At 51.8% G+C, this 27,044-nt stretch overlaps 10 protein-coding genes across 10 annotated transcripts; 2 read left to right on the top strand and 8 right to left on the bottom strand.

Moving 5' to 3' along the window:
• Positions 1-531: 531 nt before the first annotated feature.
• ALT_4423 (oxidoreductase, short-chain dehydrogenase/reductase family) lies at positions 532-1,541 on the bottom strand (the record flags this gene model as incomplete). The annotated part of the gene is made up of 2 exons (XM_033559899.2): positions 532-1,418; positions 1,469-1,541. 2 exons carry the CDS (start codon positions 1,539-1,541, stop codon positions 532-534), a joined length of 960 nt encoding a protein of 319 aa, XP_033415790.2.
• A 1,043-nt stretch (positions 1,542-2,584) lies between these two features.
• Positions 2,585-3,829, bottom strand: ALT_4422 (sialidase family protein; the record flags this gene model as incomplete). Its single annotated transcript, XM_033559900.2, has 3 exons — positions 2,585-3,065; positions 3,127-3,243; positions 3,300-3,829. 3 exons carry the CDS (start codon positions 3,827-3,829, stop codon positions 2,585-2,587), a joined length of 1,128 nt encoding a protein of 375 aa, XP_033415791.1.
• A 1,239-nt stretch (positions 3,830-5,068) lies between these two features.
• ALT_4421 (zinc-dependent alcohol dehydrogenase) lies at positions 5,069-6,279 on the top strand (the record flags this gene model as incomplete). Its single annotated transcript, XM_089599743.1, has 4 exons — positions 5,069-5,210; positions 5,257-5,594; positions 5,668-5,746; positions 5,798-6,279. 4 exons carry the CDS (start codon positions 5,069-5,071, stop codon positions 6,277-6,279), a joined length of 1,041 nt encoding a protein of 346 aa, XP_089456081.1.
• A 49-nt stretch (positions 6,280-6,328) lies between these two features.
• ALT_4420 (putative C6 transcription factor) lies at positions 6,329-8,001 on the bottom strand (the record flags this gene model as incomplete). Its single annotated transcript, XM_033559902.2, has 3 exons — positions 6,329-6,613; positions 6,674-7,127; positions 7,187-8,001. The coding sequence occupies 3 exons, from the start codon at positions 7,999-8,001 to the stop codon at positions 6,329-6,331; spliced, it is 1,554 nt and encodes a 517-aa protein (XP_033415793.2).
• Positions 8,002-8,506: 505 nt separating this feature from the next.
• Positions 8,507-9,129, top strand: ALT_4419 (DUF967 domain protein; the record flags this gene model as incomplete). The annotated part of the gene is made up of 2 exons (XM_033559903.2): positions 8,507-8,539; positions 8,596-9,129. The coding sequence occupies 2 exons, from the start codon at positions 8,507-8,509 to the stop codon at positions 9,127-9,129; spliced, it is 567 nt and encodes a 188-aa protein (XP_033415794.1).
• Positions 9,130-9,375: 246 nt separating this feature from the next.
• Positions 9,376-11,572, bottom strand: bipA (Hsp70 family ATPase KAR2; the record flags this gene model as incomplete). Its single annotated transcript, XM_033559904.2, has 4 exons — positions 9,376-9,938; positions 9,998-11,103; positions 11,161-11,356; positions 11,422-11,572. 4 exons carry the CDS (start codon positions 11,570-11,572, stop codon positions 9,376-9,378), a joined length of 2,016 nt encoding a protein of 671 aa, XP_033415795.1.
• A 1,001-nt stretch (positions 11,573-12,573) lies between these two features.
• Positions 12,574-15,360, bottom strand: ALT_4417 (putative translation elongation factor EF-1 subunit; the record flags this gene model as incomplete). The annotated part of the gene is made up of 5 exons (XM_089599742.1): positions 12,574-13,781; positions 13,834-14,016; positions 14,066-14,800; positions 14,992-15,093; positions 15,138-15,360. The coding sequence occupies 5 exons, from the start codon at positions 15,358-15,360 to the stop codon at positions 12,574-12,576; spliced, it is 2,451 nt and encodes an 816-aa protein (XP_089456080.1).
• A 625-nt stretch (positions 15,361-15,985) lies between these two features.
• Positions 15,986-19,651, bottom strand: pan2n2 (poly(A)-specific ribonuclease; the record flags this gene model as incomplete). Its single annotated transcript, XM_033559906.2, has 4 exons — positions 15,986-16,940; positions 16,994-18,109; positions 18,165-19,462; positions 19,523-19,651. 4 exons carry the CDS (start codon positions 19,649-19,651, stop codon positions 15,986-15,988), a joined length of 3,498 nt encoding a protein of 1,165 aa, XP_033415797.2.
• Positions 19,652-20,324: 673 nt separating this feature from the next.
• On the bottom strand, positions 20,325-22,573 carry ALT_4415 (ESCRT-0 subunit protein HSE1; the record flags this gene model as incomplete). Its single annotated transcript, XM_033559907.2, has 8 exons — positions 20,325-21,103; positions 21,155-21,766; positions 21,823-21,943; positions 21,997-22,095; positions 22,159-22,234; positions 22,303-22,337; positions 22,401-22,450; positions 22,534-22,573. 8 exons carry the CDS (start codon positions 22,571-22,573, stop codon positions 20,325-20,327), a joined length of 1,812 nt encoding a protein of 603 aa, XP_033415798.1.
• Positions 22,574-24,050: 1,477 nt separating this feature from the next.
• On the bottom strand, positions 24,051-26,664 carry pakA (mitogen-activated protein kinase kinase kinase kinase STE20; the record flags this gene model as incomplete). The annotated part of the gene is made up of 4 exons (XM_033559908.2): positions 24,051-24,155; positions 24,215-24,549; positions 24,601-24,700; positions 24,757-26,664. 4 exons carry the CDS (start codon positions 26,662-26,664, stop codon positions 24,051-24,053), a joined length of 2,448 nt encoding a protein of 815 aa, XP_033415799.1.
• Positions 26,665-27,044: the final 380 nt, after the last annotated feature.

Genomic DNA, 27,044 nt, shown 5'->3' with positions numbered 1-27,044 from the left:
GACGAGGAACAATGATTGGGGAGAGATGTTGAGATCGAGTTGAATGGTTGGTTGACGATGGGCAAATCATGGTCGCGATGACGTGACGGGTCAATGCTTCGTAGCTGTACTGATGGAGTCGTCATCATTGATCTCTTTGCGCATGCAGTTCTTTGTTCGTAAGCGTCTTTTTGACCTCGAGATGGGAAATGGATGAATCTTGAGGATCTTTGTTGTATACCGCAAATTATATGCTCGGCGATCCCGGGGTAGATGCCAATAGCATGCGGCCGACAATAGTTTATCAAATTTATAGCTTTCGTGTCTATAACTGACTATATTTTTATTACGACGGACCCTAATGTAGTTAGAAATAGCTACCACTCCGGCGCATGGAGCTGTTATGGGAGTTCACAGATGCTCGCTGATAGAGCGAACATAGTATAACATCAATGAAGACGGTGAGACATAGAGAAAGGTCTATAGGTACAATGAGTAGGAGATAGTCTCATACCGTGAATAAGTCGCCAAGAAGCATGAGCATGAGCATATTCAACCAACCTCAGGCGCCCTAGAGATATACTCCCCCAACGCCTCCTCCGTCCACTCCCACAACCTCCCCGCCAAAGCATCATCACCCGCAGCCCTATAAAGCTTCCCCGGAACCCCCACCGGCTCATAAAAACCCCCATTCACCAACTCCCCTTTACACGCCGTCGCCGCCCAAAGCTGGTTATACGCACCCTCCGCCGGCTTCACCATCTTCCCAATAGTCGTCACATAGACAAACGCGCGGTTCCCCCGCGTCTGATTATCGACTAGCCCCGTGCTCACCACGCCGGGGTGGATAGAGACACAGGTAATGGCGGGGTATCGACGGGCTAGCTCGCGCGCATACAGGATATTAGCGAGCTTGCTCTGCCCGTAGCGGATCCAGGGGCCAAAGCCGAAGGCGTGGAACTTCTGGACGGTTTTTAGGGCCGAGAAGACGATTCCGCCGCTGGGGTGGCCTCGGAAGCCTAGCGAGGTGAGGATGATGATGCGCGCGTCTAACTGTTCCTGCTGCTGCTCTGCTGTGCGCTGTAGCAGGGGTAGACACTTGCGGATTAGCAGCGCGTGGCCGAGGTGGTTAGTCCCGAATTGAACCTCGTAGCCGTCTTTTGTGAGCGAGGGCGGCTGCGCCATGATGCCTGCGTTGCACATTAGGATGTCGAGTCGGGATTCCTGTCTGAGGATTGTTTCTGCTGCTTCGTTTACGGAAGACAGAGATGCCAGGTCGCAGGGGAGGAAGGAGACGCGTGTTGTCGAGTTTGAAGCAGATACTTGTTTGACGAGATCGTCGGCGCGCTGTGCGTTCCGTCCGCTGATGTAGATGTGTGCGGGCGGGTGCGAGTGTTTCGCTAGATGGAGCACCGTCGCGGCTCCAAGGCCGGCTGTTCCTGGTATACGTTAGGGTGTTTGCCAGCTAAGGGACTCATGCAGGTCTAACCGCCAGTTACTAGGATGACCTTCCCCGAGAGATCTGGCATTTTATCGGGACTGAACGAGATGCCGGTTGGCATTTTGATCGTGCTGCAGGATATCTCAATGACTTGGGATGATAAGTAGATAGTTTGTTCATAGGGTGATTCCAGGTAGTTTGAATGGTCGACAGGACCCTTAACAGGAAGTCCAACAAGCCATTTCTATTCGGGTCCGGCGAGATTCCTGGAGCCGACTCTCTGGTTGTTGCGCAGGGAATGGACGTGACGGTCGATGATAGCTCGGAGATAGTGCTGACCCCGGTTCATTCAGGCTAGATAATCTGAACTGTTGAGCTTTGGCCTATTTCGACTAAACTGTCGTCCAATGAGTTCTTGTGCTGGGATGAGAGGCAGGGATGCAGCGGCTAGGCAGTCTATTCTATCGTCCGCATGGCAGGACCAGAGACTAGCATCATGTAATAGCTGCTTACTATATAGACCAGCATCAGATTGAAAACTCCGAGTCCGAGTCAGATAATTAGATCTAGTGCAGGCTCGTGCGTTGTAAGCAGCTATATGAATCATAGCATGAGGCGTACAAGGTGTTGCCTGTCTACTACGCGTCATGTCAATTAGTTTTTCTACCTAATACATATATAGATCAGGATCAGTAAGGATCATGTACTGCATTAGCTTCAAATGAATCTAATCAGTTTGTGGCAGTAGGACCAGAGTATGCGGACTATCCAGCACGATCGAGCTGCAGTGAGGTCTCATACGGCTGCCATCTACATGCAATGACCACAACACGGCGTAAAATCAAATATCCTTCAGGAAGTAGTCCCAGGAGCTACTAACCACTGCCCTAAAAAGCCATGGTGATGATTCCATAGACCATGTTATATACTAGCGTAGGAACCCATGTCCTGCCTAAGGGCCTGGCCTGATGGCTCTGTTATATATGAATAAATACTACTACTATTGTTAGTTACATATGCTGCAAATAACGCAGATACTTCTTGCAAGAGATGGATAGGTTATAATTCATCTGACTGTTTATAAACTGCATTTACCCTGTTATCTTTTCATCTTTGATCTTGACCTCTATCAAATCGTATACTGCGAAGTAACTCCACCGAGTACTAACGCAGGGCTTCCTCCAGGTTCAGCAAGGTCACAGTAACCTTGTTGTTCTGTCCATTCAGGACACCAGCGCCATTGATCAAGAGCATCTTCGGGTCCTCATTCAGAACCCGCAGCGAGCGGGTGTAAGCGTTCGGCTCAGCAGTACGGATCTCCCTCCATGGGCCCTCTCCCAGCGCCTGGTTGATGAATACGCTGCTGGAGGAGTATGAGCTCACGATGATGGTGCCGTTGACGCCGCCGTACGGGGACCAGACGACATAAGGCGACGAGGTGGGGACATAGCCCGTGGTCGTGACAAGGCGCTGGTGAGGAGCCGACATGAAGTTCTCCGGGTCGGAGGAGATGCGGTAGTAGACCGGGAAGGAGTAGCTGCTGGTGCCGAAGAAGGAGCCATATTCGTAGGTGTAGATGTACTTGCCATTGGGGAGCTTCGCGACCACAGGCATGCCGGGACGATCGGTGTAGGTTGGGTAGGCACTGTTACAGTCAGTCTCGTTCCGCCACAGTGGTGGTGGACGCAGGGTGAAGCTGGGCATACACATCGTCAACGACAGGACCCCAGTTCTTCAGGTCCGTCGTAACCTGGTGGACCATCTTCTGGCCGTGGGTGGTGTTGGCTCTCTGGTCGGAGTAGTAGCAGATCAACTTGCCATTACTGTCATGGACTGTTAGAACTGCACTGGGATGATCTTTTACTCCATGGAAACTTACTGGGCCATCAGGAAAGGCTCCCACACAGGGGTCAGCCCGTTATCGGGAACAGCCCTTCCGCCAGCAGCAATGTGGCTCACAAACTTCCAGGTCACACCAGAGTCATGCGACGCATACAGCTCAATATGCGTCGACGACAGATCGGTGGGAATGGCACTGCCCGCCATCAGAATCGTCCCGGCGGGGAACGACCCAATGCGCTCGGGAAGTCTGTACAGCTCCGGCTGGTAGCGTAATCCGTAGCCATACACCTGGTCGTGGATCCGCGAGATCTCCTTCCAGGTCCGTCCGTGGTCTCTGGACCGGTAGACGGGGAAGTACACTTGCGGGGGCTCCTTGGAGTAGTTCTCCCAGATGGCCAGGAGGTCCCCGTTGGCCAGCTCCAGGTTGCGCGCGTACAGAACGCGCGGGACGTTGTAGTCAGCCGGGGGTTGGAAGACGGTCACTGCATTGTAGGTTGGAATGGTGGCCCGAGGGACACTCGCGGCCAGGGCCAGAGGCGCGAGGGCGAGAAGGCTAAGGAATCTCATTGTCGGTCAGGAACTTGCGTGTTTGACAGCTTGAGTTGTCAAGAGTGTTCCTGTAGACTGCCGCAACCCCGGTTTTATAGTCGACATTGCGATACTGACTCCGTCACTCTCCAATCCATTAACATGATTAAACGAAAGTGTCTCAGCGAGGAAGAGTATCGAAAATGCGGAGACGGCTTCATCCCGCCGGAGTTGTCCCCTGTACGGATTCGCCCAGAACCATAACTAGGCAAAAGCTAGCCACTCTGGGAATTTCCATCAATCGTATTCCTGCATCTAAAACAGTGGAAATGAAGAATCTAGATGCCATGCCATCGTGATTCTGGTCGAGAAGCCAACGGTGCCAAAATCTGTCGTGTGAAGGAAGTTTAGCAGCATAGGAAGACTCAGAAAGGAGACATGAGCGGCTTCAAGTCAGCAGCGGTTGTGTCGATAAGCGGGGGATCTGCGACAACGGCAGAGTGTCTCGATCTGTCGAACTCTTCAGCAAGCAGCCACGAAGAGAGGAATGAATGAAACAATCATCATTGGTCGAGGCAAAGTCATGCAATTAAATCGTGATACGTCATATTCTCGGAGAAATGCCTCGGAGAAATGCCCAGGTTGGCTTGAGAAAATTGATGTCTAGACACGACGTGTGGAGTGCAGGAAGCGGAGAAGAACTCTGGGGTGAAAGTGAGACATCCAGATCCTGCCAATGATGTGACTAGCTAGCACAGATTAGCCTGTTACAAGTGGCCTGTTTTAACGCGGGGAACCGAGACAGGAACTCGTCAGGACTCAAGCTTATTGAACATTGGATAACGTAGCAGTCTAAGCTCAGGGAAAGAGAAGAGGTTGTACGGAGGACGGAGTAATGGCGGACACCCTATTCTCAGCACATGACAGCACCTCGCTCAGTTGAAGACTGAACTCACTGAAGAGTGAAGACATCATGTTTGCTATCGCTCGGAGAAATGCAAGCCTTGGCTGTGAAGGTTACACAAACCATCGGCTATGGTCAGGACAGGCACTGGCCTCCTTTCAAGTTGAGTCTCTTTGATGCAGGACAAAGAGCCAATTGGAGAAATATACCATACAACAATGCCAGCAAAGCGATCACATTACTATGAATCTATATATGATATTGTGCTACTTATTCGATATGACTAGACTATTTATTACGTTCATAACCCAGGCGAGAGTATCCAGATTGAAAGACTGAAGCTTGATCCAAGACTCTGTATCCACATCCTAACGATGCAAGTCCCACAGACTCAGACTGTAGCTCTTGTCTCCGAACTTGGAGGCAAGGTGGAATTTGACGATAACTATCCCGTTCCTGTCCCGGGTCAAAACGAGGTGCTGGCAAAGGTCCTCTACACCGGTGTTTGTCAGAGTGGTGAGTTCACCGGTCTCAACTTGAGTCAATTCTCCTAAGCATGCAGACCTCCACACCAAGAATGGAACTGCAGCCGGTGCCGATGGAAACCCCATCACCAACATCAAGCGTCCTCACGTCGGTGGGCACGAAGGAGTCGGTCGGATTGTGGCGCTGGGGCCTGGTTGCGGACCTGACTTGAAGGTTGGAGGCCTAGTAGGGATTCGCTTCGCCAGCCGTATCTGCCGACGATGCGAGTACTGCCTCGCCGGGACTGAACAGTACTGCGTCAAAAGCACCAACCATCTGCACCACGAGGATGGCAGCTTCCAAATGTACATTGCCCTCGACGCGGACTATCTAACGATCCTGCCGGACGACATCGACCCGAAAGTCATTGGGCCAGTTTTATGCGCTGGGGTGACGGCTTACAAGGTTTGCAAGCCCCCTTTGGTTCCGTGGTCTTCTAACATGTTAGGCCGTTCTCAACGCCAACATCAGAGCGGGAAACTGGCTCGTTGTAGTAGGTGCTGGAGGTGGCCTCGGACACCTCGCGGGTAAGATCGTTCTTTTGTCAAACACAAGACAGTCAGCTGATACTGCATCAGTTCAATACGCAAAAGCCCATGGCGCGCTGGTTATCGGAGTCGACTCTGGTGACAAACGAGACTTCGTTCTCGGACTTGGTGCTGTCGAGTTCATCGACTTCAAATCTACTGACCCTGTGCAGCGTGTTCACGAAATCACTGGACTGGGGGCACACGCCGTAGTTGTGACGGCTGGCAACGCAAAAGCTTTTGCCCATGCATGCGACATGCTGCGCGTCGGTGGCACCCTGAGCTGCGTTGGCATTCCCCCAGGGCGTCCTGTGCTGGAGACCCCCATCTGCACCATCGTCATCAAAGGCCTCAGGATCACTGGCAATCTGGTTGGCTCGCTCAAAGAATGTATGGAAGCGGTAGACTTGGTCCGTCGAGGAATGGTCAAACCGGAAATCCGAGTACGGCCGTTCAGGGATCTGCCTCAGGTGTACGAGGAAATGGAGAAAGGTGATATTTCAGGAAGAATCGTTCTCCAAATTGCAGAGTGACCTTTGTCTTTGCTCACTCTTTGGCTGCTGAATAAGAATGGTACTTCGATCAATGAACGCGTTCAGCTTGCTCTGAGACACTCTTTTCTTCCACATCTAGTCTGGCAACAAGCCCAACACTCAAACGAGCAGGAGCCATCACCAAAGCCTCGGCTGTTTTCGCACGAAGAATTGAGTTCAGCATCGGGTCATGCTCCAGAAAGGGCAGAATCTTCTGATACAATGCGTGTAGAAAGTCCTGAGGCCCGACCTGAAGGGCATTCGAAAAGGAGCTTGAAGGAGTATAGAGAACGGTATCTGCCAGAGAGTTGGCAACCTCAAAACACTTCAATAGCTATACTAGCGTTATTGCTCCGTTGACTATATTTCTTGCAGTAGTCTGCATGAGGCTCACCTGGTCCCGACCCAAAGGCAGCAGGTCTGTCTCAGACAGTCCGTGCAGGGACATCAACAGATCACGACCGACAACTACAGGGAATCGAAAGGTCATCACCTCGTTGGCAGACGTCGAGGATAACAGATGCCCGGATAGTGCTTCCTGCCAGACAATCGTCCTCATCCATTCTCTGGTGATGTAACAGTCCGCCAACCGTGTGGATGCCTGATCGTCTGAGCTGAAGGCTAGTAACGACAGTGCTGCTTCTGTTTCAGCTAGACTAGCTGCAGATAGAGCTTGAGCCAGATTGCCGCTACGGCATCGCCGTGCGTGGATCTTGTCGAATGTGACAAAAAGATTGGAAAGCTCGAGTAACCCCCTCGCGTGAGGCTTCATGGCCAGTTGTGCTGCATCTGGGACCTGGACTGGATCAGTGTATGAAGGCCTCACACCGAGATGCAGGGCATATCCTCTGTGCTGCATCAGTACCACCAAACCTTGTCATTATGCTTAAAGACTACGGTCACCTACCTCTCGGACACCCACAGCAACAGAAACACAATCTCCTCGTTTGCAACTACACCATCCATAGCGACACCATACCGTTCGTTCGTGTCCAACCCTAATAGTCTTGCGCTCGCGATGGCCTCCTGTATAAACAGCATAGCCGACTTCCGTTGGTTAATCTTTGCATGATACACATGCAGAAAGAACGAAACAAGAGCACCCTTAACGTCGAGGTTCTCTCTGTAATCACTCCGCTCCCGAAGTCGCATACACTCCAATTTGAGCAGGCCACTGTCCACCATGTGGCCATCATCGCCAGCCATGGGAGCAAGCTGCAACTGTGCCATTGTCGCGGCACATAGCGCCAGCACTAGGCAAAGTGTCTGCGCATCGCAGTTACCGTTCTCCAGCTGCTGCAGAAGCGCATCTGCGTGGACCACCGGCCAAACACTGTAGGAGAAAGTCTGGTACAGGCGCACGATATAGATCAGTATCGTCTTGGGAATGCATGTCTCATTTCTCCAGCCGGATGCAGACAGAGGCTTATCCCCCTCAGTATCAGCATGGACGTCAGCCCGGTTCACCGAACGATTCTCGACCGACTGTGTTGCTGCTGCAGCTTCCTCCGCATGAGCATGGCCAATCGATCCATCACTGGCGAGCCTGCCCTTGTTGGTATATCGTCGAGCTTTTGGTCCCCTCCGTCCCGGCGGTCTGAGGTACGTGCAGCCCGCCTCCTTGGACGTCTTCAGGCAAGTATCGCAAGGCGAGGAGCCGCTACACTTTACCTTGCGAGATATGCACTCATCACATGCTCTTTTGGTGAGTTGTCGGCGCATCCGATCAGTATTCCGTATCCTCTACTATCAAATTGATTGAGAGTATCATGGAAGTGGAGTTCGTGTTATCACAGGATGATCAAGCACCTGCAGTCTGCAGATGAGGGGAAGCCGCGCTGTCCATGCATGCCGGCAGCCGGACAGACATTGGTGGGGTTCTACCAGCGCACTTAAAAGCACCCTGCTATCCTCTATACTGAAATTTCAAGCTGAAATTTCCCTGTACTCTTTGTCAGATATTTTATCCTCAAGTGAAGATATCGACACTCACACTCTTCTCGGCCAACCTAGATCTCCCTTCCGCCGACGACGTCATGAAGACCCCGCCGCGGGAGGACCTTCCCTAATTTCAGATCTCTTCCATATGCGACAATCGAAACCACATAGATTCTCCATCGACTCACCGATTCATCATTCCTCAGCATATATACCCTTCATTTCCTCATCTTCTCTTCTCTCCCTCTCACGTCCCGCCCTTCCTCCTGAAACACACTTACCCTCTAAAATGGACAAACCACTCGGCCCGACCAGCACAGACGTACGCCAGCCCCCGCAACCCTCAAACCCTCCCCAATCGCTAACAAGAAGTACCAGATCCGCGAGCTCGCGGCCCAAGAATCCTCCGCAGCAGTAATCTTCCCCTCCTTCACCTGCACAACCGCCTGGTCCCTCGGCCTCGCCCTCCGCGACCGCATCCTCTCCCTCCCCGCCGACCAGCGCAAGCCAGCCCTGATCTCCATCTCTCTAACTGGCGGCTCCGAGCCACATGTTATCTTCCAGTGCGCGACGGAACCGGGCACCGTCGCCGACAATGAGGTCTGGGTGAGGCGGAAGCGGAATACCGTGCTGCGGTGGGGCGTGTCCAGCTGGTTGATGCGGAATAAGATGCTGGCGAGTACGGGGCTCAGTGCGTCCGAGGTGGAGGAGGCGTTTGTGAAGAAGTTCGCGCTCAAGAGCTCGAGTGGGGGTGCTGCGGATGACTATGCCATCCACGGCGGTGCGTTCCCTGTTCGGGTCAGGAGCGTTGATGGTGTGGTGGGCGTCATTGTTGTCAGTGGGTTGAAGCAGGAGCACGATCACCAGGTCGTTCTCGAGGTGGTGCGGGATTACATCCAGAACAACGCTTGAGCTGTCTGGATATCAACCCGCTGTTGGCGTACTCTACATAAACAAGTATCGGATTTGTTGGGCTCAATTGAGCAACCGCTTTGTACAGTACGTGAATAATCTAGGCGAAAAGAAAGTACATATCAATGAGGTATCATGTATTGGCCTCTATATCATACATCGAGGCGACTCTGGCTTATTCCCAAAGGAAAGTCCATAATGAATCAATTAACATATCAAAACTCCGTAAATCCCTCTAAAGTAATTTTACAGTTCGTCATGTCCGCTGGGCTCCTCCTCATCAGCCGGTGCAGAGCCATACAGCTTGCTGGTGATGGGGTAGGCCACGTTGGACAGTTGCTCCTTCTGCTCCTCGAAGTCCTCGGTGGTGGCAGTGGCGGCGTTGTCCTCCAGCCAGTCGGTCACCTCCTTAACAGCATCCAAGATAGTCTGCTTGTCATCCTCATCGATCTGGCCACCAAGTCCGTTCTCGTCGTTGACCTGGTTCTTCAGGCTGAAGGCATAGTTCTCCAGCGAGTTGCGAGCCTCAATCTTGGCCTTGATAGCCTTGTCCTCCTCGGCGAATTCCTCGGCCTCGGCAACCATGCGGTCAATCTCCTCCTGGGACAGACGACCCTTGTCGTTGGTAATGGTGATGGACTCGGCCTTGCCGGTACCCTTGTCGCTGGCGCTAACCTTCAGGATACCGTTGGCATCCAGGTCGAAGGAGACCTCAATCTGAGGCACGCCACGAGGAGCGGGAGGGATACCAGTGAGCTCGAACTTGCCGAGAAGGTTGTTGTCCTTTGTCAGAGAACGTTCTCCCTCATCTGAGACATCAGTCAGTATATCTCCTTATCTTCAATCAAGCACAATGGCAAATACTTACAAACTTGGATCAGGACGGTGGGCTGGTTGTCAGCGGCGGTTGAGAAGATCTGAGACTTGCGGGTAGGAATGACAGTGTTGCGGGGAATGAGCTTGGTCATGACACCACCGGTGGTCTCAATACCCAGGGTAAGAGGGTTGACGTCCATGAGAACGACATCGCCGGTACCTTCCTCACCAGAAAGGACACCACCCTGAACGGCAGCACCGAAAGCGACAGCCTCATCGGGGTTGATGCCCTTGGAGGCCTTCTTGCCACCAAAGAACTCCTCGAGGAGAGCCTGGACCTTGGGAATACGAGTGGAACCACCGACCAGAACAATGTCGTTGACATCGGACTTCTTGACCTTGGCGTCCTTGAGCACCTGCTCGACAGGCTTCAGGGTCTTCTTGAACAGATCCATGTTGAGTTCTTCGAACTTGGCGCGAGTGAGGGTCTCGGAGAAGTCCTCGCCGTTGTGGAAGGATTCGATCTCAATGCGAGTGGACATTTGGGAAGACAGAGTACGCTTGGCCTTCTCGACTTCGCGCTTGAGCTTACCCATGGCCTTGAGGTCCTTGGAGACATCAACGTTGTTCTTCTTGTTGTATTGCTTGACGAAATAGTCCATGACGCGGTGGTCAAAGTCCTCACCACCAAGGTGGGTGTCACCGGCAGTAGCCAAGACCTCGAAGACGCCGTTGTCGATGGACAGAAGGGAGACATCGAAAGTACCACCACCAAGATCGTACACAATGACCATACGCTCATCACCAGTCTTGTCCAGACCGTAGGCGATAGCGGCGGCGGTGGGCTCGTTGACGACACGGAGAACGTTCAGGCCGGCAATGGTACCAGCGTCCTTGGTAGCCTGTCTCTGGGCGTCGTTGAAGTAGGCGGGAACAGTGACAACGGCGTGGGTGACTTTCTTTCCGAGGTAGCCCTCAGCGATTTCCTTCATTTTTCCAAGGACCATGGCGGAAACCTCCTCGGGGGTGAAGATCTTGGGGGACTTGTTGACTTCGACCTTGACGACAGGCTTGCCATCCTTGTTGACAACCTTGAAGGGGAAGTTCTTGGCGTCCTTCTGGACATCCCTGTCATCGAACTTGCGCCCAATCAGACGCCTGGAAGAGGTTAGCACAAACACTCCGGCTATCGAAAACCCGACGGGCAAAACTCACTTGATGTCAAAGATGGTCCGGGTAGGGTTCGCGGCGTATTGGTTCTTGGCGGCGTCACCAACCAGACGCTCTTCATCAGTGAAGGCGACATAGGAAGGAGTGATACGGTTTCCTTGGTCGTTGGCGATGATCTCAACCTTTCCGTTCTGCATCACACCGACACAAGAGTATGTTGTTCCGAGATCGATACCGATGACTGTCGGCAGCACGAATTAGCTCGAGAACTTCATCTCTTCAGGAAAAACAATATCCAAGCCTTACCAGTGCCATAGTTGTCCTGTACTGAGTCTTCCTCAGCATGTGCTGTTCCGAAAAAGGCTAGTGGCGCAATGAAGACAAGGAGGAGGTAGAAGACAGTGGTCCAAGCAGTGAACGGCTTGGCCGCGCCATTGCGACTCGATAGTCGCGACATGGTGAGTATGTGAGGTGTAAAAAGAGCTCCTTTTCAACAGGACGGGTAAAGAAGTGTACAGTCTGTCAAGCTGTCTCAATCCAGGCGGTTGAGGATACGTGTCTATCTCCCAAAACACGTTCCAAAATCGCCAAATCCCAGTAAACACACTTCCTTACAACGTAAAGGAAGAATGACAAGACAGTCAAGGGTTAGGAGGGAAAAAGAAACAAGCGAGAGACGACGGGGGTTGTCGAATGGACAAGTTGAAGAAAGAAGAGGAAGAAGAATGTCCAGGAAGCTACGGCCAGCTTTGTTCTTCTTGTATGGGTTGGCGGCGGCAAAGAGATCGCAGCGGCCATGCTGGCCTTTTCGCAGGTGTTGCATTTAAGGTTACTTCTCGCCTTATGATTGGCTGCTGCAGGCCTCCCGGGCTGAAGACTGAGTCAGCAGGGTCTTTCACCGCCCGAGTTCTGCCGGCCAAACCCCGAGGCGTTCATTCACGGCGATTCCCAAAAGGGGAAAGCAGGGCTCAGTGCCAGGGAAATGTGGAGCTATCAATCGAAATTGCTAGAAGAGGACACTTTTGCTTCAACTCAATTGGCAGTTGTGGATACGTGGACAATATCCAATGGTTACGGCATTGGCAATACCTATTATTGAGTCAAACTCAGAACAGTTCATTACACCGAAATCTCAGGCTGAAGGTATAATCACACTCTACGGCTATTGCGTATTGGACGCCAACTGGACACCTTGTCAACATCTTAGCCTTACAGGCTTATATCCTTAGCCTTACGGAGTAACTCTTTAGCTAATCCAAAAGAGTCAAGCTATCAGAATCGGTAAGTATCATTACGAGGAATTGCATCGTATGCCTTGATCACTATGGAAGAAGTCCACTACTTGGTGGCAATTGGCAAACATCAACAAAGCGATTTACAAGAGAGTATGCAATCCCTAGTCATAATATTCTAGTGGTATCTATATACTGGAGACTACCTCTATCAATGTACTCGGTTTCATTCAAGCAAGCCAGCAGCCACCGTGTCGCCTCCTGATCGTAGAACAATCCTTGTAGGTGCTTCCAGAGGCACTGCCTGGTCCATCTCGACCACGATGCGTGCAACAGAACCAGGCGGAACAATCTTAGGCTTTTTCTTGATTACCGAGCCAGATCCCTTATCGAGCGTCGCGATCAAGCGGCTGATCCGTCCTGGAACGTGGAGTCGTCCTCGGTGGATATCTACCATGCTAGGCATCAAATGATCGAATGCTAGCACCTTCGCTGTGAAAGAGGTGATATTCGCGATGGGAGCTGTTGCACGGCAGATAACATCGCCAGACCGAAGGTGAATAGGATCGATATTCGCCAGATTGAGAACCACGTTCTGACCAGCCACGGCCCAGTCGCTCGGCTCGCCGTCCACTTCTAGGCTTCGAATGGTAGCCGTCTCCCCGCTGGGCATTGTCAGGATTTGGTCGCCCACTTGCAAGCTACCGGCATCGATCCGGCCAGAGATCGAAAGAGGATTCTGCACACTGCCACGGAAGACATCGCTGATCGTCATGCGCAATGGCTTGTCCAACGCATAGCTGTAAGGCTCGGTTGCCTCCAGCTCTTCGACCAAAGTACGGCCCGTGTACCATGAGGCATTCGGGTCATCGCTGCGTCGAGTGACATTGTCTCCTCTGAAGCCCGAGCAGGGAACGAAGGCGATATTCTTCGCCTGAAACCCGGCCGTCGTCAAAAATGACGAGATCTGTTGTTCAATCTCCTCAAACCGATCCCGGTTCCACTCCACCGCGTCCATCTTGTTCACCGCAACGATGATTCTTTGGACGCCCATACTCCGCACCAACAGGGCGTGCTCCTTGGTTTGGCCCCTCAACCCCGACTCGAAATTCCCGGTGCCAGAGTCGATAACGAGCACAGCAAAGTCTGCCTGGCTGGCCCCTGCAATCATGTTCGGAACAAAATCTCTGTGGCCTGGAGCATCCACAATCGTGAAGATAGTATTCTCCGTCTCGAACTTGTTCGTCGCAATGTCAATCGTGACACCCCGAGCTCTCTCCTCCGTACCCTGATCTAGTACCCATGCAAGGGCAAAGGATCCTTTACCGATCTTCTCAGCCTCCCGCTGGTACTTCTCCAATGTCCGCTGGTCAACAGCTTTCAAATCCGCTAGTAAGCGTCCCATAAGTGTGCTTTTTCCTGCATCAACATGACCTAAACTTCCCCGTCAGCCGCGTCCACCGTGGTGTTCAGGATGAGTACTGACCGATAACCGCAAAGTTCATTGCCCTCTTCCGTTGGGACTTGTTGTACTCGGACAAGACATCCAAATTCTTGCTCTTGACAGCCACCTTCTCCTGGACACTAAGATTGTTCATGCCACCAGCCAGGTCACCCTGGTTCTTCTTGTCGCCTGCTGACTTTGACGCAGGTTGTTTCGACTTGAAGCCTGCCTATCTATTAGGGAACAATTTATATCTTTCTCCGAATAGCCAAACCTTTAGCTGAGCTCTGAGCATTAAGAACCACGTCATCCGGGCTGGGACCTGCAAAGTCAAAGGGTTCAGTAAGATCCTGTCCGTAGATCTGCATGAGATCAACTGTGCTTGAATACAAGTGGCTGGGCTCGGTGATTTGGGGCCGCGTATTGGCTCCAACGATAGTACTGGCAAATGTAGATGGTGGCGCGCGGATATTGACTTTGGGCTGCTCCTTCTCCTCTTCGCCGGGGGATGGCTTCCTCGTAGTAGGTTCAACTGGAACCATCACTGGACTCTTTGCCTTGAAAGGTTCAGGCGATGGTTTCTTCTGAGCTAGAGGACTCTCGGGAGGCGTCCCTCTCCTCAGCGTACGAGGCAACTGCCCACTCTCCGACGGTTTCTGCGGCTTGCCATTACCTGCAAGCCTTTCCCGTAAGGACAGAGAAGCTAGTTTGGACTCGACCGGTGTTCTGTCGGGAGTACCAGGCTCGCTAGGAGTTGCCGGTGCACCTGATGCGGCTTTGTCGGTCTCTTTCTTCTTCCGCGCAGCAGCCAAGGCAGCCAACTTAGACACCTTTCCACTACTCTCCGGAGCGCCTCCAAGCAAACCCAATCGAGGATAAAGAGGTTCGATGAGGATCTCCGCTTTGCGATGTGCAGGCACGTTCAGCCATGGCGAATCACGAAAGAAGTCCTTGGCCGAAAAATGAGGGGCTAGTGACGGCGCAGTAGGAGGTAAAGGGTATGCCGGCACTGAGAGACCTGTTAGAACATTGAACACTCAAAATTCCAAGGCGGCGTCAGTTCGACTATTCAGAAGGTCCAAGGAACGGGTGATATACTCACTACGGTTTCAACATCGAGTCGCAAATTTTGCGGATAATCCGAGCCCAACCACAAGGAAAAATAGAGAAAAGACAAACACTGCATAGCAAAGAGCTTACCTTTCCCCTTGGCCGCTACTGGAGGAGCAGCGCTCTGCTTCTTCTTAATCTCTTTCGTTTTCTTCCCTGAACCACAGTAACCCGAGTCAGCCTCAGCCGCCTCTGACCACGTTCAGCCATTCTCCAACGGCATCCATCCAACCCACCTCGCAAGTAATTGACCGACTTTTCCACATCGTTATAGTAATGCCACAGCGCCTCTTGAACTTCATCCCGGGTCGCCGTCACAGAGGGTTCGCCGGAAAGTAACTGCGCCAGCACTTCCGCCGTACATTGCTCGAGGAACTCTTGTTCTTCCGGGTCGGCAGAGTCATATCCATCATAGTCATCGTCATCGTAACTCACGTTCTTCACACGTTGTCGCGACATGGTGCAATGTACTTTGTATCAAGGTCTGAAAGGGCGGGGCAGCGGGATCGTGACGAGGGGTATCTCTGCGTGGGCGAGGGTCGGAGTTCAGAAGCAGATACTTGGCAGAAAAGTGTAAGTAGCGCTACTACACTTTTCTGAGACTCTTCCAATTCTTATATGAAATGCGTTCTTAAAGAGGGAGGTAGCGGAGAAGTGATGAACAGGGGAGTTCCGCGCGATTATTGTGAAGGTGAGAGGTTCAAGGCCACCACGTCATTCTCCACAGCTGTTGCTCTCGGTTTGCAGTATTTCCGTCAACTCAAGGTGGGCTTCAACAAATATGTGTACACGAAGATAGAGATAAAATCAAATTTGTTTGTTCAATTTTTAAATGCAAGTCTAACGGATGAAGCCACTCTTCGCACAGCCGGGAGATTCTATCACTTCATCGGATATACAGTGTGGTAATGATGTTTCTATGAATATTCTCAGGCAATCCAAAACCGCTCTACATGATCGGGATAGGTGCAACACATCATGTCCATATATCCCTTCTATCGTGTGCCATGTGTATGCCATGATCATGAAGCGCCCTCGGTAAAAGATCGCATTCCTTCTGCGATGCATCCGCGAATATGCAAGACTACTTCAGAGGGCTTCCCCCGAAGAAATCCCCTGCCCCTGGTCCACCAAAGGTGCCATTACTCGGCGTAAGAGCAATCGAACGTCGGAATGCCTGTCGGGGAGTCGCTGGGGCGCTGGTCGTAGCTGCGGCTGTGGCTGTGGCTGTGGCAGCACCCCCTACATCAGGTGTGCTAGGTGTGTTGCGACCGCTGCTATTCTGCATGGTCACTGCCGTGCCTGGTCTAGAAAGGACCGTCGCGACGCCATTCCGAGGCGGCGGTCTGAAACCGAGTTTGGATCCTTCGCGGAAAATTTCTTCCAAGATCTGATTCACAATACCTGCGTCCTCGTATTCCTGGAACTTCTTCCACAGACGAAGAGCCATGCGTGCATCTTCAATTGAGTCGTGACCCTGGTTATTGTCAGCCGGCTCTTCTTGGATGTATTCTTTGAACACGGCCCAAGCCAAATATCGGAGGCTAAGCCGCCGGTTCTTGCCAGGGTGGAAGTAAAGGTATTGTGTGTCGACCGTCTGGCTCTTAGGCACCTGTATGTTGATCTTGCGAAAGTCGGAAGCAAGACCGTGACCGACAAAGACGCAACCCAGGTTGAGAAGCAGCCATAATTTCTTGTAAGCAACTTTGAGAGGGACCAAGTTGTGTTGACTGGTCCTTGGGTCTAAGTCGCCAGGCTTAATACCGGAATATTGAGTGACATAGTCGACAATCGGCTCTTTGATAGTAATATAGTCATCGATGAAAGGTACTCCCTCATGGACTCCGGACCCTCGAAGGACGGATACTCGAGCAAGCCCACTTTTACTCGGCCGCACAATTTCCTGCGACCCATCGGCTTTCACATCAATCTCCGCTTTCTCGAGATCGACAAATTCTGTATCAAGAGCAACGGGAGTGCCAGGAGTTGGCTTCTCCTCTTCCGTAAGTGTTTGGCGCGTTTCCACGGCACGGCCACCACTGGGGACTCTCGTTAGCACAAAAGATGTTAGCTGGGATGTAATCTCACTCACTTCAATGACCAGTCGCGGAAAAGCAGAGTGGTATCCAGGACATTCTTCCAGGAATCATCCACGGCATGACGAGCATCCTTCGCCTGATACGCAAGGATACAGGGCGACTTCCATGGTTGATTGAACCGAAGAGCCTCGTCCTTGTCGACTTCTGTTACAAGGAAGTCATTAAACAAGTGCCACCTGTTCTTCGCCTCCGGTTCGCGAGAGGAGATAGAGACATTGATGAATGACACCAAGTGCGGTTTTTGATGCTCTGGAATGTCGATTTCTGAGACAAGGCCCACTAACTCATATACCACAAGATTAGGCAGCTTGTTCTGCAACTGAGTCTTGAGCTCGTCTCCTTCGAAACACATAACCTGGCCGTTGTCAACGGCAATGCCCACCTCCTCAGGCAACCAGCCAGGGATCGACCATAATCTCCTGCAGATGGGGTTACTGAGAGCCGCATTGAGTATCAAGACCAGAGGCATGCGATGGACAGATTTCCTTATGGTCACTTGCTGATAGCGGCGGCAATAGTTACACCATCCCCTGTTCTGCGTCTCTCGCTCAATACTTGCTCGCAAGATATTCGAGAACCGGAAGGCTGGATTTCTGCGAGCCTGTTTGATATCAATGGCCGGGTAAATCAGCTCATTGGCTAAGGAGTTTCCAGGTCTGACGATCTCATTCTGGCAAAACATGCATCGAATTGATTCAGACGCAATGGTCGAAAGTCTACGGTCTAAATCATCGGAGCTCGGGACAATCATGCGGAAGTCGTGCGCGATCTGGTTAAGGAAAAATCTATTCACAGACTGAATGGCGGAAGAAAGTGATTTTGTGGTTAGATTCTCCTCGAACAGGCCAAGATTCGAAGCTTCTCGATAGCTGCTGAAAGTTTTCAGAAGATTTGTGGCTTGACAATTCTGTCCATTGGCCTTCTCAAGCATATCGAACAGGTACCCCATCTCGCACAGGAGACAAGTCTCGTATATACAGGTGCTCGCTGCGTGGTGAAGTGCGAGGTTTCGCACAAGAGGAATGAATTTGAGGAGTTGGAGGAGCGCGTTCGTAAAGGAGTTGGCGATGTGTGTTTCCAACCCGGAAAAGGTGGTCTGGTTATAGAATCTGCCGCAATATTGGATGAGTCTTCTCAAAATCAAAGGCGTCCAAATCTTCTTACCTAAAATCAAAGTCGTCCACACCAAACCGACTGTATTTGATTTCGACATTACTGTACTTGAGTAGAGGATCGTCTTCGGCTTCTCCATTGAGCTTCGCGCCTGCGAGGGCCTCCGCCGTGTCGCTCACGGAGGCTTCCGATTTGAATTTGCTCTGCTCCCTTGCCTTTTCACTTAAGAACTTGGGAGCGATAAGAGCTGGTTCGGCGGTCGTCAGCGCACGGGTATTTTCGACTTGATAACGCCGTGTCTTCTTCGGGTTCGGCGCGTAATGCCCCATTTCTGCAGGGCGAAGATAGGGGATGAGACTCTGGTCGATGGGCGCGGGGGGACTGCCGACTTCGAACACAAGGTGACTAGGCCACGCAGACAACAACCGTTCACGATAGTATGGCATCCCAATCATATTCAATGGCGTGTCTGGAGACCAGTCGAGGGGAGGTGGTCGAGGAACGACATCTGCGAACTCGACCTCCTTGCTCATCTCATTAAAATGAATCTTAGATGGCGAGCCCCATAAATGGATGGAACACTCCGCATCGTTAATAGCCAGAGCTTCACCGGATGGCGAAATGTCAATCCCCAGCATGAAAGATACATTGGCTTGGCGAAGGTTGATGGCATTAGGATTCATCAGATCAACCACTTGCAGCTGGCCAGTCTGAGAAGCAACAAAGCTCGTTGTGGATAGCTTCGGATGCATGCGCACGTACGCAGCTCCAGCATGAAAAGGGATGGGAGGTAACGGCGAAAGGGTCTTCAAGTCGTATACGTTGGCCAGAGGGTCAACGATCGGGGATCCCAGGTGTCTGACCGAGAAGCCGCAGGTGACCAACAGATCGTTGCGAGCATCCATATCATTGATTGCCGTCCCATGAGACTTCCAAGACTTCACCACCCGAAAATCCGTCAGGCTCAACGCGTTGACCGATCCCGTATCCGTCGCGGCACAGAGATACCGACTCTTCTTCATCATAGTATAATTGTGATCTGTAGGCAGCTTGTCGACAATAACTCCCTTGTCAATGTCAATCGTAAACATCGCCCTCTGACATCCCGCGACAATGATCTTGTTAAGCTGCGCCGTGAAGCTCATACAGTAGAGATCCGTCATCTCCTCGTGACTGATATGCCATTGCGTGAGTCCACGTCGGGTAATCATGTGCACACTCTTTGGTGATAACGATATGACGCCCCTCTCGTGGAATAGAATTTGTCGAACCGGGCCATCTGATACCGGATGAGCGCGAACAGAAGTGTAGCGTTGCAGCTCGGGACCGTAAAACGAGGTGATTCGGCCCTAGTAGCCACGGCCATATATCAGCATCGGAAGTAAAACCCCAGAACCAGCAAAACTTACAAACTCATTGCCGGCCCAAAGTAGTTCTGACACATCGTCGAATGCTATCGTCGTCGCGACGGTCGGCAGGCCATGCGGACTTGGAGGAGGCACCGGAATGCGCGACAATTCGTCCCAATCGGCCTCCATGGCCTAAGCATCCCAGATGGGATAGACTCGATAACAAATTTATGTGTGCCAATCAAGAAAGAACGCTCGTGGTTTAGAGAACGATATGATTCTGTCCATCCGGGAGTACGGCGAACAAAGACATCGTTCGGTAGAGGCGCGATTGCGGGGAAGCTGATTTGAGACGACTTCTTGTTCAAGATTATGGCACGATGATGGGTCGAAAGACGGGATCGCACTGTTACTGATACCATTGACTAGTCATCCTGATCTTAGAGTGAATGGAAGGATCAGAGAATCGTATCTGATAAGATTCCAGGCAACTGTTATGCTGGAGGACAACAATTACCTGACGATGTGTGACCATGGCATCACGTGAAAATGCTTCTAGACAGTGACCCCGATTAGGTCTAGCTTCCTGAATATGGCTTCCTACCGAAAATGTGTACGCTGCTATCGTTCAATGGCTGTTTTTATCATTTTACTGAACGCATGCACTTCTTGTGCATGCTTTCAATTGTAGTTAAGATTTGAGTGTGAATATACGATTCAGAAATTGCCAACATGAAGTGTTTTGCACGAAACCAAGCCACGCAGAAGCTCATTATACTTCACGAACGTGAAACAAACAAAAAGCTATGAGGCTCATAGAAAGATACACAACGAAGAGGTCCCCTGCTGGTCGGACGTACCATTATCGGTAGTACGAATTAGGATTCGAGTTGACTGCGCCAGCTTGCGATGGATTGTAGGCCTGATACTCCCCTCCACTGGGTGTTCCAGGTGTCAATGAAGGATACGGGGTTGGCTTCGACGCCGTACTGGGGACTGGTGGTGGCTGGTGCGATGGAGGCGGTTGATGAGCAGCGGGTGCCGTAGGGTAGGGAGGTTGTTGTAGCGTCTGTTGCGGAGACTGTGAGGCGAAGCCGGCAGTAGGAGGCTTGGATGCGTCCTCGGGGGGATAGCCTGAAGGCGGGTACTCTTGTTGCTGATGCTGGAACTGCTGGTGGACACTAGGTGGAACTTGTGCGCCAGAGGGAGGATAGGGTAACCGCTGACTTGAAGACGGATGTTCGACAGGGGAATCATATACAGAAGTACCTAATTCTTGCGGGTTGTCATATGTGGATTCTGGACGGTGGTGGACAGGCTGGTATGAGTCTGGCGGTGGCTGCTGGTGCTGTGGGAAGGATGGACCAGCAGGTGGAGTGCGGCCGCGTGGATCAGGTGAGTGTGACGTTGGAGGATATATGTGCGTCTGGTCCTGCGGCCGTGGGCTGAAGTACCGCTGAGGATCCGACTGTGGAGGACCTTGTGGATAACCAAGAGGCGCGGCAGGTCCAGGGTATCCGTACGCAGTCTGGCCGGGTCGACCATACTGGGGTTGTGCAGGGTGCGACATGGACGCTTCCAGGAGAGATTCGTAGTCTCGGCGGGCTTTGATGAATTTCTCATTGAGCTGCGTAAACTCATCTAGTAGACATTAGCCAAAGGAACTGCAACCCGGTGTCATTATCGACATACCTTTCTTTTGCGAATACTTTCCGATGAGCTCAATCAACTTGGGCCGAATTGACAATGTCGAGTGGTACAAAGCCGTGATTTCCTCGTTGTCTTGCACATTCAACTCCGAGCTACGAGTGCTCAAAAGCGTAAGAAGCTTCTCAACATTCTTGATTTGCCCAAACACTTCCGCCTCCATTTGGGCTTCTCTCTGCAGCTCTTCTACCGTTGGATCTGGCAGTTTCTCCACGTAGTTCAGAGGGAAAATTCCAGTTTGGCCCCTTAATGAGCCTTTCCACCAGTCCTTGTAAACGGACTCGAGCACTGCAATAATGTCCCCTTTCCGGAATTGTAATTCACCCGGTTCGGAAGGCTGGAAGTCGAACAATGCTCTGACCCGGGAGACGGTGGCTGCGGAAGTACCTGGAGGAACCGCTTGCGACGTCACTGCCTGGGTCTGGCTGGCCGGTGCGGAGGCAGACGTGCTTGATTCCGCTTTAGGCTCAGGGGCCGCGCTGGGCTTCTCCCTAATGGAAAGAGCCAGCGCCATCTGCAATTCTTCTTCTTCCTTCTGGCGATCCGCCTCGGTGATCTCTCGTTTCCCGGGTTTAGACGGAGGCTGTAAATTCGGATCTGAAAACGAGGTCAGTCCTGCCATCATAGCTAGCTTTGGTGTTCCGTAGGCATACTCTGCGTCTTCAACTTCATGTAGGCCTGCTCCATGATTCCGAAATCCGGGTTGTTGGCGAACATCTGCGCCCACTCCTGCATGCGCTCCAAAATCTTTGGCTTGACTTGCTGATGGGTGTTCTGCAGGTTGTCCTGTCAGTACGATCCTTAAGAAATCAGCGCGCGGAGCTCACCCGGTCATTCGCGAGGCGAAGGAGAGCATCAGTGAAACTTCTCGACGCGAGTTCGCGGTGTATCTTCGGGCCACAGTTTTGAGCCAATGCATTGGCCAGCTAGACAGAAGCCGGGAGTCAGACAACGAAAGCAATTATTCCACGTTCGCAAGGAGCGCAAACCTCTAGGGTATAAAGTTGCACATTGGCATTTCTGTGCGCCAATCTCTTGATCATCGCAGCAACGGCATCCTTAGCCCTTTTGAGAAGATCCATCAGCGTCAACTGCAGTTGCGGACTCGAAGCAACGCCTAGTAGCAAACCTACCCCGATTCCTCAGCAGCAACCTTATCGCAGACATCCTAGTCACCCGATATTAGCTTCTCCTTTTCGACGCAGCCACGAAATTGAAGAGGGCCGCATACGAGGATATACTCCCAGTTCTCGGAGGTCAGGTTCTCGTCCGTCGCCTTAGCTGTAGAAGCAAAAAGCCGTCAGCGATCTCCGATAACATGCAGTATACCTGAACACAACTTGTTCACAGAATACAATACTTACCGACCGCATCATCAAATGCGTTCTGTTGTGCGCGAAACATTATTCCTTTCTTGTCTCAATCCTCCCGCCCAGGCAGAACAATTGTGTCGGAGATGAGCTGCTCTTTTCGACTCAATGAAATGCCGACGCAGAGATATTCGAAGAGACCTGTATATAAGATGCCTTCAAGGAATCGAGGCGAAAGTCCCTACTGTCGATGTTTGAGCGGCAGTGGTTCAGTCCGTCGGCGTCAGCTATGATAGGTAGCTAGATAGTAGATAGCTCCTTGGGGTGCGGTCCGCCTGACAGTGCGGGGGTAACGGTTCGGTCGCGGTATGTGCAAATCGTTAAGGCGTGAGAGGGGTAGTAGATATTTCAGATATCGCGAAAGGCTTAGTTAAATAGCTCTCACTGGAAGAGAGACAGAAATTCCGATTCAAAAACAGTTGAGGAAGTGAGTGCAAAGTGTAATGGCTGCAACCTGATGCAAAACAGGTGACGATGGTCCGCAGCCGCAGGGCAGTGCCTGCTCCACCTGAGTCAGCAGGGCAGGGGACAGGCCTCCAAATATGACGATGTCCGACTCCGTAGCACAATATTTTTCAGTTTGATAGCTTCACGTGCTAAAAGTCTGCCAGATGCAGTAAACCATAATCCTATGTGCCTTGGACTGCTCCTCATGCCATCTACGTCCCTTATCAACACTTTTGAGCAATATTTCTTGAGTTAATCAGTATATAGGAAATCATATTGCATGACTCTGCATTGCCATGAGCACTATAGAAACTAGAGATGCTCAAGTTCTCGCTCTTAGTCGCTGCATTGACTAGTAAAAGTATCTCCTTCTGCAATGAACATCAGCAAAGAAAGGTTTGTACACTTTTCGGATAGCTATCGTGTGGTTGAGTCAAAATGGCCCGTCGTCAAGAAAACGGGCTATAAGCAGAGCATCAGATAAACCAGTGGAAAGAGAGGGTGGACGAGGACCGAGTACAGCAGGCAAAGTCTACAGAGATAGTACAGGCTCAAGAAACAAGCTCAAAATACTTCAATCAAGCTCACACACAAATCAGTCGAGACATGAGCATCGGCACGTAGCTGTAACAGCAGAAAAATAGAAGCTAAGGCACATGACATCATTCGATGCAATGAAGTACACCCCTTTCAGGCGCACATGCCATGCTACAGCGCCCGAAGAACGGTGGAGAGGTAGAAAGTAGGACGGGGTGGAAGGTCATTGCTTCAAGACAAAGCACCCGAACATCAAATGAAATAAAGGTATTAGCAGGGCTGAAGATAGGAAGGAGGGGTAAGGGAAAAGAAGACGGTGGAACAATTGCGGTCTGGTCATTGCCATCTATGACATCCAAGCTCGGGAAAGGACACAGCGAAGAAAAGAGACATCAGAAGTATTCTGCCATTAATGCAGTACCAGTATATCATAATGCAGCAAGATAAGGAATATCAGGAGCAAGGGGTATCTAAGGAGAGAAGACAAAGACATGACACATATAGAAAGACAGCCATATGAGAAGAGATCAAGCGCCCCCTTTCTGAGCTTTTTCTTGGGCTCTACTCATGCGCGCAGCTTTCACAAGCGGCGCCAGGTGGGATAGAGGGGAGCAGAGGGACATGAAAGGATGCTAAATTGATCAACATTAGTATCAAGAAGACCTCGAAGGTGGGGATCGAGTGGACATACCATCAATAAGTCATGGGCCGATGCTCTCTTCTCGGGATCAACCTTGAGCGCAAGATGCAGGAAATCGCGAAAGACGGGCGACAAGTTATGCTCGTCCTTGATGGTTGGTGTGCCATTGGTGGCAATCAAGTACAGGGCTCGCAGGGGTGACTCAGTCAGATATGGCGGCTCGCCCTCAATCATTTCGATCGCCATGATACCCAAACTCCAAATATCAACCTTGCGGCCATATTCCTTTCTCGTGACGACCTCTGGAGCCATCCAGTACGGGGTGCCGACCATGGTGTTTCGCTTGTGTTGTGAGTCATTGATTTGGGCGCAGAAACCGAAATCGGCTTCGCATTGTTAGCGGAGGTAAATCGCAACGGGGTTATGAATTGACTTACTCAGCTTGATGTTGCCATCCAAGGAGAGAAGGATATTGTCTGACTTGATATCCCGGTGAATGACGCCCTTTGAGTGGAGGTGCTGCAATCCACTCAGAGTCTGACTGGCTGTCAGCATTATCCCACAGGCTTTGTACCTCTCCATGGTAAGCTTACCTCTCGGCACACAGCTGCAATTTGTCCCTCAGTCATTATATTGAAGGTAACCACGTCAGTCAGACTACCGCCCTCCATATATTCCATCACCACCCACAGATCCAAGCCATGGAGGTAGCTGTCGAGGAAGTTGACAATATTTTTGTGTTTGCTGTCTTTCATGACGAGGATCTCGTTAATTATAAGCTCCTTCTTGGGTTGTAAGTCCAGGTTCATTTGCTTGATTGCGACGCAGTTGTTCGTGCCATGTTGATAAGCAGTGTAAACGCCGCCCGATGCTCCTTGGCCAATCTTGTTCAGATTATAGTAGAGCTTCGTCGGATCACCTGGAGTACAGATGGCAAGCAACCGCGCCCTTACGTCCACAGCATTACTTTGACGAGCGCGCTGTCGAGGACGAGCTGCTGGAACGGGCTGCGCCTTCTGAGGGCCTTGCAACGCGGTAGTATGATCATTGGCGAGCTGCGTATGTCCCATTTGCGTGGGCTGTTTGGGTTCTGGCCCGCGTGATTGCTGTTGACGTTGGCTTCGGCTGCGCTCCAGTTGCTTCTGTACGATCGCTTGTTGAGCGGCAGCCATCGCTTGCTCCTGCTGCTGCTGATACTGAGCTGGCGAAGCAATGGCACTGGGCTGCGCCCATTGCGGTTGCGCACCGTTGGTCTTCGAATTTGACCGGCTGCGCTGTGCCTCGGACGGCAAAGGCTCAGATTCCGGGATGGGAGGCGTGCCGAATTGGTTGGCATATGCGTCTTGAGGCGGCCGTGCCACGGGGGGCTGCGGTGCCGGTCGAGCAGGTGTCATGTTAGCCGGAGCAGGAGGCTTCGGAGGTGCTCGGTTGGGAACAAGCCCACCCATTGGTGGGGACATCGCCTGAGTAACCGCGGGCGCTGCACGGGGTATTGGAGGAGGGGCGCGCGGATTCTCAAAACTGCCTTCGTGGTTCTGCGGGAACCGAGGGCTCGTTGGAGGCGAGTTTCGCTGGGGGCCCGGTGTGTTCGCGGTAGGTTGATGATGAGCATAGGCGTGGTCGAATTTGTGCCAGACTTCGTCATCTCCGCGAGCGTTTTTCTCGTAGAATCGCATAATGTCGACCATGGTTTGAGGATGCTCCTCCTGCTCCTTCTTGGAGATGCCGTTTTCTTGCAGGAGCCGTTGCCATTCTTTCGGCAACCCAGTGAACTGGCCGGTGCGGTTGTCGTAGCCCACGTGGGTGACATGAACAGGATTTTCGGGGGCGGAGATCTTGATCCCTCGGGGAGACCCTAACATACTGTTGACAAAGCTCGAAAAGCTGCTCTTCTTACTCCGCCCAAAAACCTTTGTTCCATTTGCCTCGTCCGAGTGCCTCTTCGTGTTTGCTGATTGATCATTTTCGCTTTTCTGAGTGAAGGCATCCATACGGTTCTGTAAAGCGGTGAAACTCGCCGACTGTCTGAGTCCGCGGGAATCGGGGCTGGTGTGGTAGGATCGTAATTTCGGCGGTTGCGGCGGAGGATTTTTCTCGGACTCTGCGGTGTTCTCTTCCAATGCACTGAGCATGCCCCGTGAATCAAACGGGGAACCGGTCAATTCATCAGAGCTGGGGTCGGTATTGAAAGAAAATCGCCCCGGGCGGGACTTGTTCAAAAAGGAATTGTTGGGGTCGCCGCCAGCAAGGACAGGAGATGGACCCCCACTGTGTTGCTCGAGTGAGGATGAAGAGGAGCCGTATGCGTTGGACCTTGTGCGCGAATGTTCTCGACTGCCACTGACAGAGGAACGGGGGTAGACAGGCGCCGAGGGGTGTCGTTTGAGTGACGTGTTGCTCTGCTGACTTCTAAGGATGCGGGAGGAGAAGCTAGGAGGGTCTTTTTGCAGTTTGCTAGACGTTCGTCTGAATTTTAAAGACGAAAAACCGTCGTTGCTCATGATGTGCGATTAGGAGGGGGGGTCCGGCGAATTGATGTGTAGTGACAAGGTGGGTGACAGGTATGCTTGAGTGGCTCGATTGGAAGAAGGTGGGGAAAGCCACCAGGTGAGGCGGTGCTCCTGGATATCCCTTCAGTATCTTTTTTGGCGGTCGCTGGTTTGTGCAAGGGATATATGTATGGATCTTGATGGATATGATTATTGATTGACCTTCCCGGAAAAATTAGGGGGGCAAAAAGGCGTACCGCTGTGTTGCTGCAAAGATCGAGTGACTTGCGGGACGGGATGAAAACCCAGATAGAGGGAGCGAAAGAAGCTGCCGCGGGCTAGCCGTGACCACAATAACCAGCGGTTAGCACGTGGAGAGCCGCTGGATCAGT

Source organism: Aspergillus lentulus, assembly GCF_001445615.1.
Source record: "Aspergillus lentulus DNA, contig: Alt08, strain: IFM 54703, whole genome shotgun sequence".
Classification (NCBI taxonomy): Eukaryota; Fungi; Ascomycota; class Eurotiomycetes; order Eurotiales; family Aspergillaceae; genus Aspergillus; species Aspergillus lentulus.
Note: the sequence above shows the minus strand (reverse complement) of the source record. Positions and strands in the feature narration are given on the sequence as shown.